Source organism: Hemicordylus capensis, chromosome 9, assembly GCF_027244095.1.
Source record: "Hemicordylus capensis ecotype Gifberg chromosome 9, rHemCap1.1.pri, whole genome shotgun sequence".
Taxonomy (NCBI): Eukaryota; Metazoa; Chordata; class Lepidosauria; order Squamata; family Cordylidae; genus Hemicordylus; species Hemicordylus capensis.
The window spans coordinates 8745576-8764844 of record NC_069665.1 but is presented as its reverse complement, the minus strand read 5'-3'; the positions used below and the strand labels follow the sequence as shown (position 1 = coordinate 8764844).

At 47.0% G+C, this 19269-nt stretch overlaps 1 protein-coding gene across 1 annotated transcript; it reads left to right on the top strand.

Moving 5' to 3' along the window:
• The first annotated feature begins 2499 nt into the window (after positions 1-2499).
• On the top strand, positions 2500-10723 carry ATMIN (ATM interactor). The gene is made up of 4 exons (XM_053271604.1): positions 2500-2804; positions 4353-4478; positions 6519-6718; positions 8688-10723. The coding sequence occupies exons 1-4, from the start codon at positions 2553-2555 to the stop codon at positions 10498-10500; spliced, it is 2391 nt and encodes a 796-aa protein (XP_053127579.1). The 5' UTR covers positions 2500-2552; the 3' UTR covers positions 10501-10723.
• Positions 10724-19269: the final 8546 nt, after the last annotated feature.

Here is a 19269-nt window from a genome sequence, read left to right as displayed (position 1 = left end):
TCTAACTTTTTTCGCATGAGTAAGTTACAACACAATTACATGTTAGTCACTTGCTTATCATGGAAATTTAATTAGTGATGCCTTGCTTATTTGCTATCCTTGTGTGTTTCCTCCTGAAAGTGAAATGTCTGTAGCATATGAAACGGAAAGGGGAAGGTGACCAGAACTCATTTCAAATGTGGCTGTGCCATAGATTTGTATATGGCCTTATGTTACTGGCAGTTCTTATTTTCAGTCTCTTTCCTAACAATTCCTTGCATGGAATTCATGTTTTTCCCTGTTATTCAATACCAGGTCAAACACTATACCTGTATGTTGATTTGTTGTCACAATGTGCATCACTCTGTGTTGCACACTGAACCTCATTTGCCTTCTTGTTGCCCATCTAATCAATTTGGAGAGTGTTTTCCAGTCCGCATGTACTTTCACCATCCTAAATGATTTGGTATCATCTGCAAACTTGGCCACCTCACTGCTCACCCCAAACGCTGCAGTGTCGATAAGCATGTTACAATTTTATTTTAAATGAACATGTTTAATTTTTTATTTATTACATTTTATATCCCGTTCTTCCTCCAAGAAGCCCAGAGCGGTGTACTTAAGTTTCTCCTCACAACAACCCTGTGAAGTAGGTTAGGCAGAGAGAGAAGTGACTGGCCCAGAGTCACCCAGCTAGTATCATGGCTGAATGGGGATTTGAACTCGGGTTTCCCCGGTCCTAGTCCAGCACTCTAACCACTACACCACATTACCAGTCCCATTATCTGGGGGAGAAATTCTACTGTGGACAGATTTCCTTCCCTCTGCTGGGAAGAGAGCTGGTCTTGCAGCAAGCATGACTTGTCCCCTTAGCTAAGCAGGGTCTGCCCTAGGTGCATTTGAATGGGAGACTAGAAGTGTGAACAATGTAAGATATTCCCCTTAAGGGATGGAACCACTCTGGGAGGAGCAGAAGGTTCCAAGTTCCCTCCCTGGTAGCATCTCCAAGATAGGGCTGAGAAAGACTCCTGCCTGCAACCTTGAAGAAACCACTGACAGTCTCTGAAGACAATACTGAGCTAGATAGACCTATGGTCTGATTCAGTATACACACGTGGACACATGTGTTGGTACCCTTCCATGAAAAAAGAAGAACCCACAATTGTCTCTGAAATAACTTGAAACCGACAAACGTAATCGGCACCCATCATTGTTTATTCCACATGTAACAAAAATCAGACAAAAATTAACAAAATGGGTGCCAGTTCCGTTTGTCAGTTTCAAGTTATTTCAGAGACAATTGTGGGTTCTTTTTTCGTGGAGGGGTACCAACACATTTGTCCACGTGTGTATGGCAGCTTCCTGTGTTCCTAATGGGAAAGGGGGAATTATTTCTTTGTCCATTTCTACTCCGCTTTCTATTTTACGAATATGACATATTTATATACTGCTGTTCAACCAAAGTTCCCAAGGCAGTTTACATAGATATAAATAAATAAAATAGCTCTGTCCCAAAATGGCTCACAATCTAAAAACGAAAACATGAGAGACACCAGCAACACCAACTGGAGGGATGTTGTGCTGGGGATGGATAGGGCCAGTTGCTCTCCCCCCTGCGTATTATAAAGAGAACCACCTTTATTGGTGCCTCTTTGCTCAGTTAGCAGGGGGGAATTAGTCTTGAAACCATTCACTGATCCATAAAGGGATCGGTCCCCTTATCCTATGATTGCTAAGTTTACTTATGAGCCTTTGGTGAAGCACTTTTGCCCAAGTTTTTACTCAGGAGCTGTGAGTGTGAAGTACTTCATCAAACTAGCCTTTTCAAAGCCCAGCCACACAGAGTCTGCATCACCCCCATCCACAAATTTACCATTTGTCCAGAAAAAGAAAAAAAAACCTAGAAGAATCATGAGGCCTTTTGATATTTATTGCACCTCTGTATGTTCTTCTTTTCTGGTTGGCTTAAGATTGATTGATGAGGCGGGGGTTTCTTTCCCAGAAGTCCTACTGACATGTTCTGTATGCTTCCTAATTCTGTCTTTAAGAACTGAACGCCTTCCATGAATTTGGCGCAAAGTAGCCTGTGACTTCCTGGATCTCCCACGAATCGCTTTTAAAACGTGGCGTTACATTGGCTACTACTTGCCAGTCCTCGGGTCCGGAGGCCAATTTCCAGGGACGACTACTAGTCACATGGAGCCCAAAGGGGGGTGTTTGCGGGGGAGGGGTGGGTGGTCCTGTAGGCCATCTAGCCCAACCCCCTGCTCAGGGGTGGGACCCCAGAGCTAGAGCATCCCCCCCACCCGCCACATCCCACAAAAGAAGAAGGAGGAGAAGGGAGGCCCGGAATCCCAGGCTAATTTGCGTCTGACGCAGCAGGGCGGGGCTGCCCTGCCGCCGCAAGAGAAGCGATTCCCTGGGCGGCAGCCCCGCCCTCCTGGGGAGAACTGAAGGGGCGGGGCTCCGTGGGCGTCACGTGCTGCTTGCTCATCAATATTGATGAGCCGCCGCGGCGGCCGCCGCCGGAAGTGCCCCAGCGAGCGGCGACCGCAGCGGCTGCTGCAACCAACATGGCGGCGGCTCCAGCTCGGCCGCCGCCGCCCGCTCGCCCGGGCTTGGGGCGCCCCCCGCGCCCGGCCCCGCCGCCGCGCTGCACCAGCCAGCGCCCGGCCAGCCCCTGGGAGCTGGTGAGGCCGTCGGTGGCGGAGCTCTCGCGGGCGGTCCGGAGCAACATCCTGTGCACGGTGCCCGGCTGCGGCAAGGTGCTGCCCAACCCGCCGGCGCTCGGCATGCACCTCAGCAAGGCCCACCGCCTGCAGCAGGTATACGGCCCCCGCGAAAGCTGGGTTCGGATCCCGGCCCTGAGCTCCGCTGCGCTCCCTCTCAGCTTGGCCTGCCCCGCAGGGGGGTTGTGAGGCGCGGGAGGGGAGGGCGGCCTGGGTTGCAGGCGGTGTCCCCTGTCACAGGTGGCCTCGGGGTCGCAAGCATGCACTGTCCCCTCTGCTAAGCAGGGTCTGCCCTGGTTTGCGTTTGCGTGGGAGACCACGTGTGGGAGGGCGGTAAGGTATCCCACTTAGGGGGTGGGGCTGCTCTGGAAGAGCCTAGGAAGCTGCCATATACTGAGTCAGACCATCGGTCCATCTAGCTCAGTTTTGTCTTCACAGACTGGCAGCGGCTTCTCCAAGGCTGCAGGCAGGAATCTCTCTCAGCCCAATCTTGGAGATGCTGCCAGGGAGGGAATCCGAGGCCTTCTGCATGCAGGCAGGCAGGTGCTCTTCCCAGAACATGTAGTATCCCATTCAAATGCAAGCCAGGGCAGACCCTGCTTAGTAAAAGGGACAGTTCATTCTCCCTGGCATCTCCAAGATACAGCTGAAAGAGACTTTGCCTGCAACCTTGGAGAAGACGCTGCCAGTCTGTGTAGACAGTACTGAGTGAGATAGATCAAGGGTCTGGCTCAGTATAAGGCAGCTTCCTATATTCCTTTGATGACTACTCCTCCCAGCATCCCCAGAGGTAGGTTTGGCTGAGAGAGAAAGTGTGACTGGCTCAAGTTCTTCCCTGAGCCTCATGGCTGAGCAGGGATTTTAATCCACAGCTCCCTGATCTACAAACTCAGTGTGTTTTACTCTGATGTAACAACACTTATATCTCTCCCTTCCACTAAGCAGCTCAGGGAAGCATACATGGTTCTTCCCCACCCCGCTCCTCCACCCACATATTATCTTCACAACCCTGGAGCTGGGCCCAGGCATTGGCTCTGCTGTTACTTGTGGTGGATCACCCCAGGCTGAATGGACCACTTGTTATGATTCACTCCGAGGTAGCTTCATGTGTGCTCCTGCATTATTGCAGGGAGGTATCCTGTCTCCAGTGGCCTTTTGCTGCCATGTAAAGGCATGTTTCATTTTTGCAAGCATTTGGGAAGTTGTGTTTGTGCTCTGCTTTTATTTTATTTTTATTTTTAACTGTATATTAATGATCTGGTGTATCTTAAACTCTCTTGCTAGCTACCTTCTGCATTCTACAAGGAGGGTTATGATTTTTTAAGAAATAAGGTTCCAGGTCCAGCCCCTAATATCTCTGGTTAAAGTGATCTGTGGATTGCAGGGCAGGAATCCACCGTTTCCCATTGTGTCTAACTTGGTAATTGTGGTTATGCAGAGAGCTTACCTTTTGCAAGAAATAGATTTAATTTGCCCAGAAGTTCTTATTGGGGTGACCCATTAAGTTTGAAGTATCGAGGCAGGCAAAATGTTGAATAAAGGAAACATTAATTTGCATTCAAGTTACTTCTGAGAACACACAACTCCCCCCAGCCCCCCCACCTTTTAAAATAATCTACTTCTGCAACTCTCAAATGCTTACAGGATGGAAAAATAAATCCTGCAATAAGGAAAGGCTTGAAAACACCCCCGAAGTACTACTGCTGTCCTATTGAAGGCTGCCCTAGGGGACCAGAAAGGCCATTTTCCCAGTTTTCTCTTGTAAGGCAGGTATGTATCTGTACAACTGTGCTATATACTAGAGAAATTTAAATGAAATTTGGATACAGACATCAACAATCATTCTCAAAAGATCTGTATGTCTTTCTGAATCCCAGCATGTCTGTATAACAGTGTACGTGTATATCCACTAGACTTGCATTTGAATGTCACTAGTAATTGTTTTAGTTTATACTATTAATTGTGTGGTGCTAGAGTCTCTGTAGATTTTTGTGGTTTAAGTGATAACTGTAAGCTGGCCAAGGGGTGGGGAGAGCCTTCTCAGGGCTGGAGCACAGGATATAAAATGCTTAATGAATTGACTTAAAATAAATCAGATGCTGGTTATAAAATCACTGTGTTGGAAAGGAGCTCCCTTAAAATGGCATCACTGTGAGCCTTACATATGTTGCTCTTACTCTTTAAATATGTTAAGCAAATTGATCGTTAGGGTTTGGACATTCTGACCAAATTCAGTAGAGCCTTGCTTTTGTAGCTGGAAATGAAAGCAAGAAATCTTTCCTCCTAGATTTTTGTTGGTAGTTAGTTCAGTTACTGTTGGGTCTCCCAACCTGTGGTACTGTGGATGTTGCTGAATTCCAGCTCCCACCATCCCCAGCCACAGGACATTGAAGCTGGGGATGATGGGAGTTGTAGTTCAGCAGCATCTGCAATACCACAGGTTGGGGACCCCTGAGTTACTGCATTTACTAACTGCATTCGCCACCCCTGCTTTCTTACCAGCAGTGCAGAACTGTGTAAAGCTTATAAGGGTCAGTTTTCATTACTGAGAGCACAAACTGCTAAATTGGCATGAAGGATAATGACAGATGACCAAATCTTCCCACAGCTAAATTCTCTACTACTTACTATCTTTGAAAATTAAGTTTGTTAGTTGTTAGTTAAGCTTGTTTTTACCCCTGCTAACTGGGCAAAGAGGCACCTTTTAACGTGGTGATTCTCTTTATTTAGCAGGGGGAGAGTAACTGGCCCTCTCCACCCCCAGCACAGGACCTCCAGTGACTCTTGCTGGTGTCTTTCTTCTGTTTCTTTTTAGATTGTGAGCCCTTTGCGGACAGGGATCCATCTTATTTATTTATTATTTCTCAATGTAAACCGCTTTGGAAACTTTTGTTGAAAAATGGTATATAAATATTTGTTGTTGTGTGACATTGGGCGGAGTCCTTTTCCTACACAAGTCAATTTCAAAACTTTTCCAGATTCCAGTAGAGCCGGATAGCACAGGCTGACTTTCTATTCCATGTTTTAGTCATTTTGTGGTATTGAAGGGGCTGGTTTGGGTGAGATGTCTGACCAGTCCTGCTCACCATGCTATTAGGGACATGAATGCACATGCCTCTCTCTCCTGGTGTGCAGTTCTGCTTCTCACAGTCTCATGCGAGAGGGCTGGTTCAATAAAGGCATGCTCCCATGCAACTGAATATACATCAACAGTGTCTCCCAACCCAGGGGCCTCCAAATGTTGCTGAACTACAACTTGCATTGCCCCTAGCCACAATACATGGTAGCTGGGACTGGTGGGAGTCGTAGTTCAGAAACAACTGGAGGCTCCAGATTCATCTGGAGGGAATCACTGCACTACATTATATTAACAAAGGACTGGTACACCAGGAGGGGAAATGAAACATATGCATTTCCACCCATAATTGCGTAGTGAGCGGTACCAGTTGGATATATTGCCTGAACTGGCCCAGGCTTAGAAATCTTCAGTTCTCTAAAACATGTCCAATAACTAACTAGTGTTCCCTCTAAGAGGGGTTTCCAGATGTTGTTGACTACAACTCCCAGAATCCCCAAGCAAAAGCCATTGCAGCCGAAGATTCTAGGAGTTGTAGTCAACACCATCTGGAAATCCCTCTTAGAATGAACACTGTAACTAACTTTAAAATGCACCAGTAATTACAGAAAAGTTGCCCGTTAATCACATGCCAATTAGACTTGTCTATCAAAGAGACACTCAAACGTAATAGTTCTATGTTGCAAACTTGGCTTCACTGTGTCCTACTGACTGACTGACTATATGTGTTTCAGCATTTCATGAAAATGCATGCTGAAAAGAAGCACAAATGTGACAAATGCAGCAACTCCTATGGTACCATCTGGGACCTGAAGCGACACATCGAAGACTGTGGCAAGACTTTCCAATGTACTTGTGGGTGCCCATATGCGAGTAGGACAGCACTGTTGTCTCATATTTATAGGACGCAGCATGAGATCCCAGTAGAACACAGGTAATTACACTTTTCTTAATTAAATGTAAGTTTAGGTTAACTGGTTCCAGTGTGCACATTTTCATCTTAACTTGGGGCTGGGTGGCAGGGACGCAATCAGAAAGTTGAACATGTTTGTCTGAAGATCACTGCCACTAAAGTTCCTCTTCTTCCTAGTTTTTTAAAAGCATCTCTCTGACAACACAAGGTGTGATTTCCCACATACACCCAAGCTGCCACCAGTAAAGTTTATCCCTTTGAACTGACTAGCAATCCAGGGTACTGCTTGTTGAATTTCAGAGGAGGCATAGGAAGACCGCTTATATATGGAGGCAAACCTTTCAGTGAACTGTTGTGGTGGACAGCTCATTGAAAGTGTGGACTCAGTGCACGGCAGCTGTGAAAAAGGCTAATTCCATGGGATGAATCATTAGGAAGAGGGTTCAGAATAAAAACGCTAATATTATAATGTCCTTATACAAATCTATGGTGCGGCCACATCTGGAGTACTTCATACAGCTTTGGTCACTGTATTTTAAGAAGAATATTGTAGAACTGGAAAAGGTGTAGAAGAGGGCAACCAAAATGATCAGGGCCCGAAGCACCTTCCTTATGAGGCAAGTCTACAGCATCTGGGCCTTTTTACCTTGGAAAAGAGGCGACTAAGGGGAGACATGATCGAGGTGTATAAAATTATGCATGGAGCGGATTGAGTAGACAGAGAAATTTTTCTCCCTCTCTCACAACATTAGAACCAGGGGTCACCCCATGAAACTGAAGGTTGGGAAATTTAGGACCGACAAGAGGAAGTACTTTTTCACACAGTGCATAATTAATCTGTGGAATTCTTTGCCATGAGATGTGATGGCCACCAGCTTGGATGGCTTTAAAAGGGGCTTAGACAGATTCATGGTGGACAGGTCTATCAATGGCTACTCGTCTGGTGGTTGTGAGCCACCTCCAGCCTCAAAGGCACAATGCCTCTCAATACCAGTTGCAGGGGAGCAACAGCAGGAGAGAGGGCCTGCCCTCATATCTTGGCTGTGGGCTCCCCAGAGGCATCTGGTGGGCCACTGTGTGAAACAGGATGCTGGACTGGATGGGCCTCCTTGGGCCTGATTCAGCAGGGCTGTTCTTATGTTCTTAAACCATTGCTCCATCTAGCTCAGTATTGTCTACACTGATAGACAGTGGCTCTCCCTGTTTCAGACAGGGCTCTTTCCCAGCTCTCTCTGGTGATGCCAGGGATTGTGCCTGAGACACTCTGTATGCAGAGCAGGTGCTCCTCCACTGAGCTATGACCCCGTCCTCCAGTTCCGTTCATTAGAAAAAACCATGGTGACTATTCACAAAGTCCCTCACCAAAACATTTAGCTCAGTAAACTCTCATGGATGCTGACAACTTGAGCTTGAGAAAACAGTAGTAAGTGTTACAGGCTGTGTTCTGAGTCGGCACCCGTGACTATTTAAATGCGCTGATCTAGTGCAAGATCATGTATTTTGCATTTAAAGCTAAATAAAAGAGGCCCAGAGTTTGACTCTAGCAGATATCGGTGTTTTTGTTTGGGGGTTTTTGGCCCAGCAACTAGCTCAAGTAAGTCTTCTGCTCAATACTGCCCTAACATATTTAATTGGTCTGTTTTGTTGACGGTTGCTGTGGTGAAGGTGGCAGGGTGGGAAAGAATTTTTCAGTGGAAATCTTCATTGATTCTGTCCTTTGCAACTCAGTCCTAATCTGGGGTGCGGTGGGATATATACTTCTTGTTTTCACATGCACTGAACTCTGGGGTTCTCAGATCTGGTTCCCTGGATGATGTTGTACTACAGCTCTCAACATCCCCACTCACAGTGACCTTTGGCCCTTGTGGCTGGGGGTGATGGGAGTTGTAGTCCAGCAACATCCAGGGACCCAAGTGAAGAACAGGTTTGGAAGGGATGGCGGAAGACTATGTGCTGAACTCAGATGTTAAGAATGTGTTCTTGCTTGCAGGGATCCACCTAGTAAGAAAAGGAAAACTGAAACCTCAGTCTCCGTTCAGTTGCTGGGAGAAAAAGTGAAAGAAGCCTCTGACAGTGTCCACACCAGATGTACTAGCACTCAAGACTTGGAGACTTCTCTGTCAGCGTCCTCTGATGATTCCAGCCATTCCTCTACCACTAAGCAAATGCAGACACAGCCAAAAAATGCACCAAAGTTGCTTCTGCCAAAGCCCAAAGTAGCTTTGGTTAAACTGCCCATCATGCAGCTTACTCATCTGCCTATCTTTGTATCAGCACTAGACTCTTCCGTCAAGCCTGTTGTAGTGGCTGTGGACGACACAGGCTCTGTGATGAGTACTGTTCACTTGATGCCTCTGCCGGTAGGAATTGTGATGCCTGCGGTGGAAGCCGACACACTTGCATTTAAAGACCACTTTCCCCTTCCAAAAATCAAAACTGCTGGCAGCATTGAGCCAGTCAGCACAGGTATTCAGGTCAACTTGGGGAAAGTTGTGTCTCATAACACAGTGCAAGACCTGGGGACCATATGCTACAAGAACAGAATTTGTTCCACCAATGTACAGACGGACTTATCTTACATTTCCCAGAACTTTGTCCCCTCTGCAACCTGGACTCCTGATTCTTCCGTGTCTTCCTGCTCTCAAACCGACCTGACATTCAGTTCGCAGGTTGTGCTGCCCATTAGCGTTCAGACACAAACGCTGCTACCCGATTCAAAGCTGACTTCATCTATAGCTGCTCAGACAGAGACATTTGCCCAGGCCTGCTTTCAGCCGTGCGGGGTCTCTCGAGAGACTCAGACCAATAGGTCGCAGAGAGGCATTGATGGGAGAGTACAAATGGACCAGGCTGTGATGTGCAGTGACCTATTTGACAGTGTGAGTTCGTTCAGCGATTCTACCCCAGTGGCCCTCCCAGGCGACAACTTGATGGCGGCAGACCTGGGTCACAACTTGCTACAAAGAGGAAGCTGCAAGTTGTTGAGTCCGGACACAAAATCTGAGCCAATTATCCACTTCAGCGCACAGAACAATATTCTCCCGCAGCAAGCCACGACAGACAATCAGACCCAGACAATGGAGTTACTGAGTGATCTTGAAACCATTTTTTCAGGTAATCCAGCCGGTCAGGCAGATAACCGTAGCCTCCTGACAGATGCCAGCTCGAACACTGGCACGCCCCTGCCTTCTGGCCCTGCACAAAACGCGGGCATCGATTTTGACATTGAGGATTTCTTCACAGCCTCCAACATTCAAACTCAGACGGAGGAGACTGAACTCGGCCACCTGAACCCAGAGCCAGTCTTGGAATCGCTAGATATTGAAACCCAGACAGATTTATTTTCAGATAATGCCACCCAGTCATATGGCTGCAAAGGTAACCCCAGTTTCTTAGGCTTGGAGATGTTTGACACACAGACCCAGACAGATCTAAACTTCTTTTTAGACAGCCCCTATCTGCCTTTGGGGAACATTCTGAAGCAGTCCACATTCTCTGTGAGCACAGACTCTTCCGATACGGAAACGCAAACCGAAGTGCAGCTTCCTGAGAGAGATGCCTCCAATCAAATCGCAGAGAGCAAAGTCCAGCTGAGTAGTGCTGAGACACAGACGATGGATAGCTGCTTTGAAACCCTAGGCAACTTATTTCTTACTAGCAATGAGACTCAAACGGCTATGGATGATTTCCTGCTGGCTGACTTGGCCTGGAATACAATGGAGTCACAGTTCAGTTCTGTAGAAACACAGACCTGTGCAGAATTGTGCTCCTTATTTCAGGGTTCTGATAAAACAAGCCATTGAGTCATGAACACCCTTCTCGTTGAGGAGTAAGTTTTGTGGTTAAGAGAAACTGACATTGGAGTGAGTTACACTGAATGTAATTGACCATATATGGTTTGGTTTACAAATGTTGCCATGATATGGGTACTTTTTCTGTGTGTGTGTGTTTAAAACTAATGTTCATTATGTTGTGTTAATGTATGTTTCCTATGTTAAGAGATTAATCCAGAGTTCCTAGCCTTGAGTCGTGTCTGTCGTCTAATGCTGCAATCCTGTGAACGCTTATCTGGAGTAAACCTCATTTAACTCTGGATTTCTGACTAAACATGCACAGGATTGGACTGTAAAACTTTGGATCGAAATCCACCATTCTTTAAATCCTTATTCATCCCCCAAGTTGTGTGCATGTGTGTGCGTTCTCTCTCTTTTGGTTCCTTATACTGGAGTGGACTACCTCCAGTTGAAATTTAGAAAAGGTTAAATCGTGGTTGGGTCCAACAGTTCCAAATGAGGGGGGGGTACCTTATTAAGGACTGGGGAGGTTGCTCCCACCCACCCCCACTTCATTTCCCCCACTGGTGTTGCAGTTTAAGAGTCTGCCGCCCCGTTGCCTCCTTGGACCGGAAGTGCCCGGTGAACAAGTGCAGCATGTGTGCACCCACGTGCACCAGGTACTTCCAGTCTGAGGAGGCAGTGCCATCCCACCAGACTCTTCTAAACTGCAGCACTGACGGAGGAAACATGGCTGGGGTGGGGGTGTCTTCACCCTCCCCAGTCCTTAAAAAGGTATTCCCCCTCCCGCCTTGGAACTGCCCCCCGCCGGTTCTGTGCACGTCCCTACTACAAACTAGGGATGTGCACGAAGATCTTCGTTGCCGACGGGGGGTAGCGCTTTACGGGTGGGGAAGGGTGTACTCACCCCTCCCGCTGCATTTCCCCCACCGGCGCGCTGTGATTTTGAAGCCCCTCGGGGTGGCAGTGTTCCTCCCTGCCGCCCCATTTCCCCCGTCGGCCGGAAGTCGCACGTGCCTGTTGTGCATGCGCGCGCCCTTCTGCCATGTGCGCACGCATGCACGATGGGTGCACGCGCGCTCGCGATTTCCAGCCGACGGGGAAAACGGGGCGGCAGGGAGGAACACTGCCGCCCCGAGGGGCTTCAAAATGACAGTGCGCTGGTGGGGGAAATGCGGCAGGAGGGGTGAGTACACCCTCCCCCGCCCTTAAAGCGCTACCCCCCCATCGGCAACGAAACGCCCCCAGTGCCGAAACGTTTCGGAGGCCTTCATAATGGCCTCCAAAACATTTCGGGCACATCCCTACTACAAACGTACAGCAGCATGTTGGCTACTGGATTATTGAAGCTCTTTATTCATGCAGCCAAAGTACAAGATCCCGTTTTTCTTTTCTGGATTCCTATTGCTATATGAACGATGCAATCGTTCATATAGCATGTCAGGCTCTGTATTTCCGAGTGGGGAGTAACTCAGTCTTGAAGTCACCATGTTGAGTCTTGTACTGTGTGTTCAAAATGGGCAAATGGTTTTGAGCGATCGTGGACTTAATCGTCTGGTAACACCGGGCAGCATTCAGACCAAGTTAGTCATGACTAAATCGCACTAGAACAAATGGGAGTGAAACTAGTCATGGCTAACTTGTGTCACTGACGTCCGTGGTGCTTAGTCAGGACCAGCTAGTCTGGACGGTGCCCGTTCGTAATCGGTCCAGAAATTAGGTGCTTTACAGTCTTACCCGATAGCAAGTCTGAACTTTATGGCTTTAAGCATCTATACTCCAAAGGCTGTGGTGGAAGAACTGATCTGGAAATGTAGAATTAAAGCCAGCCATCAAAAGAGCAAGAGGCTCAGAGCAAGTTCATTGCCTAGCAACCCTACCGGCCTAGACAACAGATGTGTGCACCTACAGCCCTTACCAAAGATTTCTAATGCTTGGATATACAGCTGTGGTGAGTACACTGGTTAGATTCCTGTTGCAGTCAGGGCTGCTTCAAGATCCACTGCAGCTTTCAAAGGCCAAAGATCTTAGGGGCTTCTGTCCTTGGGTAGTAGTGCCAGAAACGGACTATCAGTATGGATTTGTCAAGCCTGCTCTTTCCAAACTGGTTCTTGTGGTGTGTGTTTGGCCTTACCTGACTGAACCTCTGTGTGACATCCGTGGGTGTTGGCGACCTCTCACACGTCCATTTGCTCTCCAGTTAGCTTGTGTTTTTGTATTCAAGGGAAATGATTCTCAGCCGCGGGTGGATATCTGCTGGTTAAATGTGCACAGGACCCATTCTCCCAAAGCTGCTCTGCAAGCTTGTATGACTCTTTCCCAGTCTGTCCTGGAGGCGTATTTGGAAGGAGAACTCTTGACTGGGGCTTGCCTTGACAAAGCACTTTTATGTGCCAGCTGGTATTGTTCCTCACTCTTGGGCTGAATCTCCAGTTTAAAGCAAGGCGTCTGCTGCTCAGACCTGTATGACACGTTCTTCAGGATGCCTTGATTGGTGCTGTTTGCAACTGGTGAAGCTGAAGGGTTTGGATGAGAACTTTTGTCAGAGCACCTGGCAACGGTGGGGCTGCAGTGACATTAACAGGGTGTGTCTGTGCATGCACATGTGCATCATGCAGGTGTTTCTAGGTAACTCCTAGGAGTGGGCATCGAAACAGTCCCATAACCAGTTCCTACGCAGCGCAAGCCATATCAGAGGCATCTTCCGCTGTGAATAATTCCAGTGGAAAAATGACCTCTGTATCGGAAATGGATTCAGTGCAGTGCCACATCGTATCAGCATTGCATTGAGCATGTCAGAAAAACTCAATTTTTAACTGGAATTGTTCGCAGCAGAAGATGCCTCCGATGTGGCTTGGCTTTCGAAAGGGGCTTAGCTTTCCTAAAGATTCAGCATTTGCCAAAGAAAGTGACTGCCCAGAAGGCAACTGCAGCAGCTGTGATTCAAATTGCCCACTTTCCCTCCATCTCCCCTTAGCATGCACCAGGGCAGGAAGCAACGTCATGGTGTTGCGTCCTCTTCCTAGCGCATTACTGAGGGGGAAAGGCCACACCCTGTAAGTGTCAGACACTTGCTTTGGGGAATGTCAGGTCTTCAGGACAGTTAAGCCTCACACCCTGCTGGATTGGCTGGATGCGATCCGGAAGCCCCAGTGATGGAATGCACAATTCTGTCATTACCGGGATCCAGTCTGTACCAGTCTCTGCTACTGAATGCCATGTACTGTCCTAGTAATTACCAGTCCAAGGAGATATTGGTGTACCTCCATGATCAGAAGGGTGAAGCTCCCCCCATGCCATGACTTACCTAGATGGAGTACGTCAACCTTTGTCAGGATGTGTGTCCTATGATCTCCAGTTCCACTGGAGCACACTGCCTTCCTTGTGTTTGTGCGTTCTGGTTTGCTGTGGTATCCAGCCTGGTAACTGGAGTTCAGAAAACAGTGGCCTTGGTGCATTTTTGGCCAATGTGCCAATCAGCACCCTGAAGTGGATTTGAGGAGGTCTGTGTCTGTGCTTGGGCCAGACATCTGGGCACTCATGTGATGGGGTGGGAGACTGAGAGGCCCTCTTACCTCGACAAAATGGGCAACTGTCCTCTGATGCTATAAACTCTCTCTCTCTCTCTCTCTCTCTCTCTCTCTCTCTCTCTGTATATTGCTGATGCAGTGGAGATGGTTGGTGTGAAATGGAACAGTAGCTAGTTCTACGTGTCTGAGCTATTTCCAACACGTGTGCTGCAGCTTTGACTTTCAGGTCTTCTTGAAGCCAGTTATCTTGTGTGTAGTGTTGCTGCAATAACTCATTTTGAATAGCTGCTGTGACTAAATCCATGCATTTGGGTTGCAGGGGTGGAGAACATTCAGCACTCACTTTGAGTTCAAAGAAGACTTCTTCTCAAATTGCCTAGCTGAGTGTCCCAAAACTGCTGCACTGCTAGCTTTTTCTCCTGCAGATCTGATACAGGCTCTCTTTGGCTGTATTTGTCTACTAGTAAAAATACAACAGTATATGTGTAAAAGATAAAAAGTAGCTTGTTCATAATCGGATCAATCTGCTCGAATTGGTTTTGCAGAAAATGTCCGATTCCAGGAGCACGTTGCCTTCTTAAAAGAGGCCAGGCCTGTGTTAGAATCTGATAGCCTTTTATTTTTTAGGTCATGGATTCACAAACTTGGATCCCCCATAACTTGCTTGACTACAACTCCCATCATCCTCAGCCACAATGGCTGGAAGTGATGGGAGTTGTAGTCCAGCAACCCCTGGGGGACCCAAGTTTGAGAACCCCCTGCTCTATGTTATAAAGATTGTTCCTTTCCCCCACGGCACTTTACAGAACCAGTGTGTTGCTCAAATCATCTTTAGCTGCACAATCAAGGTATAAGATTCACCCAAGCTCATTAAAGGGTGCTTGGTACATAAGCTGGTGCTCCAGCCTTTGCTAAAAAGAGGATTTTGGAATTGTAAAGTCCTGCTGTGTATCCTTATTTGCTAGTAAGCTGTAATTGGCAGACTTGAATCTTTAAACAATGGTATTTCATGCAGGTTCTCAGCAAGCCTAGTATGATCCAGAAGTAAGACAAGTTACACAATCTATTAGAATAGGAATTAGAGGAAGGTAAGTTTCTGTAAACATGAGCCAACTGACCTGAATAGAGGCTGATACCACAGCTCCTTATTCTGAGCTGGAGATCATCCCTTGTTAGACCTAAACCCCCAAGCCCTTCACAAAAGACCCACGGCACTCCGTGTGTTCTTGTGGGAAGCACATGCTCGGAATGTGTCTCAGTGCTTCTGGTTATAAATTTTATATTTTCTGTACAATTACAGAGTATACTACTAAACTACCAGTTGTGCTTGTTGTAGTAGTAATTCTAGCTGCAATAGTACTGAGAGACGAGAGGCCTCTTCCACCTTTATGATAAAATATTACAGTACATTGGAATGGTTTCTTCTGTAAGCAACAGTATAATCGTGTAGCATGTGTGACTGGATTCCTATATTTAATTTTTAAATGGGCCACATGCACATGTCTCAGCTGAGAAGCACCACGTGGGCCATTTGAACTTGGCCGGACAGTACTGTAGGAAATGTCAGATTGCTGATCAGACATGACCCAACCCAACAATGGCGGTGGGGGAGGGCCCTGCTGTGCTAACCAATAATCAAAACACCTTTTATTGGCTCCTACTTTAAGTTACTAAATCTACATGATAATTAACTTAACAATTAACATTTTAGGCTGAAATTAACATTTTAGGCTTTTTTAATTAACTTGATTGATTAAGTGCCATCAAGTCGGTGTCAACTCTTAGCGACCACATAGATAGATCATCTCCAGGACGAATTGTCTTCAACTTGGCCTTCAGGGGGTCTCAGTTCATTGCTGTCGAGTCCATCCACCTTGCTGCTGGTCATCCTCTTCTTCTCTTCAACGTTCCCCAGCATTATGGACTTCTCAAAGGAGCTGGGCCTTCTCATAATGTGTCCAAAGTATGATAGTTTGAACCTGGTCATTTTTTGTCCCTCGACTGAAAATTCTGTTAAGATTTAACAAAGTTGATTAACATTTTAGGCTGCGCAGGTCTATGCTGTAGACCTGTGCAGCCGAAAAAGCATCAGAAATAATCCAATCCGTCAGAAAAATTTGCAGGCCCAGCAAGGCCCCCCCCCGCCCCCAATTTTTGGGTCAGGTAATGTCTGATCAGAAATCTGACATTTCCTACAGTCAGACCACGTTCAAATGGCCCGCCTGGCACCTCTCAGCTGAGGGAGGCACATGTGGCCTTTTTAATAATTGGATGTAACCATTTAACTTGGCCCTACAAGAATACCAGAAATTCTTCCAATCATGCCAGACAGAGGGCATTTTGGAAGGACACAACTGCACAGTCCGACTAATTGCAAGGGAAATGCTGGAATGACTGCAGCTTTATTGTCCTCCCTCTGCATGAGGCAAGGAACAGTCCTGACAATCGGATAGAGTTGCCTTGGTTTTGTTGACTGCCTGGGCATACTTCCGGGGGCGATCCTAGCTGCTTGTTGGAGCTGCCATACCTGTACAGGTTGGAGCAAAGGGTGTATCCACAGCTCCAGCAGCAGATGCATTAATGCTGAGTCATGGAACCAGCGGTTCTCAGGGCCTGGTGGGAGGGGCTCAAGGGAATGAGGAGGCAGGGCATAGGCGTCTGGCTCCTAATTTATAGGAACACATCACCACTCCAAAAATTGCTCTTATCTGTTTGGGTGCCTTGGCATTTGAAAACGTAAATCTAAATTAAACCATCGCATCAGCTGGTGTTGGACTGTGTTCCTGCCACTGAAATGCCCGCAAAGATGGGTGTTGTGTTTTGACTGTCTTGCCGAACTTGTAAGAGAAGCCCTTTTGAAGTTCACCTTGTGTGCACGCTCTCTTCCTGCATGTGTGCTGCCTGTAATCAAGACACTGCTGTAGGAGAATCTTGCTTCTGTTCCCTTAAGGTGACTCTTTGCAGTCACATCATAGTGAGAGCCCTGCTCTGTGTGCCTGTGCACACTTCTTGGGAACCAAGATAGACTTGCTTCTGGGTAAGCATGTGTTGGGTTGGCCTGTGCCTGTGTCTAGGCTGCCCCAGTTCAGGTTGCAGGTGGGAGTTTGCTTAATGATTCCTCTACACAAAAAATCCCTTCCACATAGAAAGCTGGCACATCAGGGGGAAAGCTAGCTTACAGCCCCCTTCCATGATGCACTCATTTGCTTTGTGTGGTGGGCAATGTTTGTCAGAAGGAAACTTCAGCTGGGTGAATTATGTGCCGTCGGAAACAGAACAGCCCAGATGCAGGTTTTCCACTTCCTTGAGAAATGGATCTCTGGCTTGTTCAGCAGTTGGCTTCCTATTTTTATGACCTTCACGGTATCTGAAACAGGTGGTAGCAAAAACCATGAGCCAGCATAGCGTAGTGGTTTAAGAGTGTTGGACAAGGACCAGGAAGACTTGAGTTTGAGTCCCTATTCAACCACGAAACTCACTGGGTGACACTGGGCCAGTCATGTACAGTGAGGGAAATAAGTATTTGATCCCCTGCTGATTTTGTCCGTTTTGTCCATCGCTGACTTTTGGGCACTGGGCTTTTGAGGGTTTGTTTGTTGTTGTTCTGTCTCTCACAGCTACAATAAACCTACCATTCCAATTATAGCCTGGTCATTTCTGTGTCAGAGGGCAAACGGACAAAATCACCAGGGGATCAAATACTTATTTCCCTCAGTGTATCTCTCAGTCTAACCTACCTCACAGGGTTGTTGTGAGGATAAACATAGCTCCTCGGAGGACAAAGCAGGATATAAATGTAAAAATAAAAATGTGGTTCATCCTCATCTGTCCATTAGAGCCACAGTTGATGACAATGGTGTGCCAAGCCATTTGTCACTTAGAGAGGAGTTCTCAAACTGGGCTCTCCAGATGTTTTTGACTTCAACTCCCATCATCCCCAGCCACAATGGCCAGCTGGCGACATCTGGGGGCCTCCGTTGGAGAACCCCTCACTTAGAGGAAAGCTCTTCATAGTCCCGGCTTGAGCTATAATGCCCCATCCCACGACTTAACAGCTGTATCCAAATTACATTCTTCATGAAAAGTTTTCTCAAACTATGAATACAAAACTACAGAGGAAGTTTTTTATGGAGGAATCATGAGTGAAATGTTCCTCTTTAACAGGAGCACACTCCCCAACAGGTAGCTAATCAAGGGAGGCGAGCTGGTCTTGTAGTAGCAAGCATGAACTGTCCCTTTTTAATAAGCATGGTCTGCCCTGGTTTACATTTGAATGGGAGACTATATGTGAGCACTGTAAGATATTCCCCTTAGGGGTTGGGCTGCTCTGGGAAGAGCATCGGAATGCTTGCATGCAGAAGGTTCCAAGTTCCCTCCCTAGCATCTCCTAGATAGGGCTGAGACAGACTCCCACCTGCAACCTGGGAGATGCCACTGCCAATCTGTGCAGACAATCCTGAACTAGATGGGCCAGTGGTCTGACTTGGTAGGCAGCAGCTTCCTATGTTCCTATAAATGGGAGAAAAACCATTGAATACATAGTTACGCGTGCAAGCAGTTACTCTTTAGTGCTCTTAGTGCAGTAAGCAAGCATACAAAGCCCAGCGTCCAAGTATGCCTTTCTGCTTTTGACCAGTGACGTGATTAAACTCCGTGTTCTCTGTACATTAGATGTTTGCACAAACAACTGCATGCATAGTTGTCAGTAGTGTGAGCTTTAAACAACCACCCTCTTGTCCTGAATGAAGAAAACTGACCACAATGCAGCTTTTCCAAGATCCCACATGTATGCGATGAAATGTGCTCTTGGAGACGAATGAACAAATAAAGATCTTTCTGCCTTAACAGTCAAAGTATTTTCCTGCCTGTGCTGTATGATAAACCACCATTGCATTTATATGTCTGGCAGTGTTCATGTTCTGTGAACATTCCACTTCTAAAAAGAATTATTGGGTCTGGAAAGAAGCCTATAACATGAAGGGATCAGGATCTGCCCAGTCGTTCCAGAATTTTTTTTTTTTAACCTGGGATTAACCCGGATAACTATACTTTCAGTTGTCACCTTAAGTGGCGCAGTGGGGAAATGCTTGACTAACAAGCAGAAGGTTGCCAGTTCGAATCTCCGCTGGTACCATATCAGCAATATAGGAAGATGCTGAAAAGCATCATCTCAAACTATGCAGGAGGAGGCAATGGTCAACCCCTCCTGTATTCTACCAAAGACAACCACAGGGCTCTGATCTTCAGG

Bases quoted from the DNA above. Each gene is read 5' to 3' on its own strand.
- ATMIN (XM_053271604.1), top strand. From the start codon at position 2,553: ATGGCGGCGGCTCCAGCTCGGCCGCCGCCGCCCGCTCGCCCGGGCTTG. The intron at 4,479-6,518 runs GTATGTATCTGT...TATGTGTTTCAG, and splicing joins AGTTTTCTCTTGTAAGGCAG to CATTTCATGAAAATGCATGC. The intron at 6,719-8,687 runs GTAATTACACTT...TCTTGCTTGCAG, and splicing joins GAGATCCCAGTAGAACACAG to GGATCCACCTAGTAAGAAAA.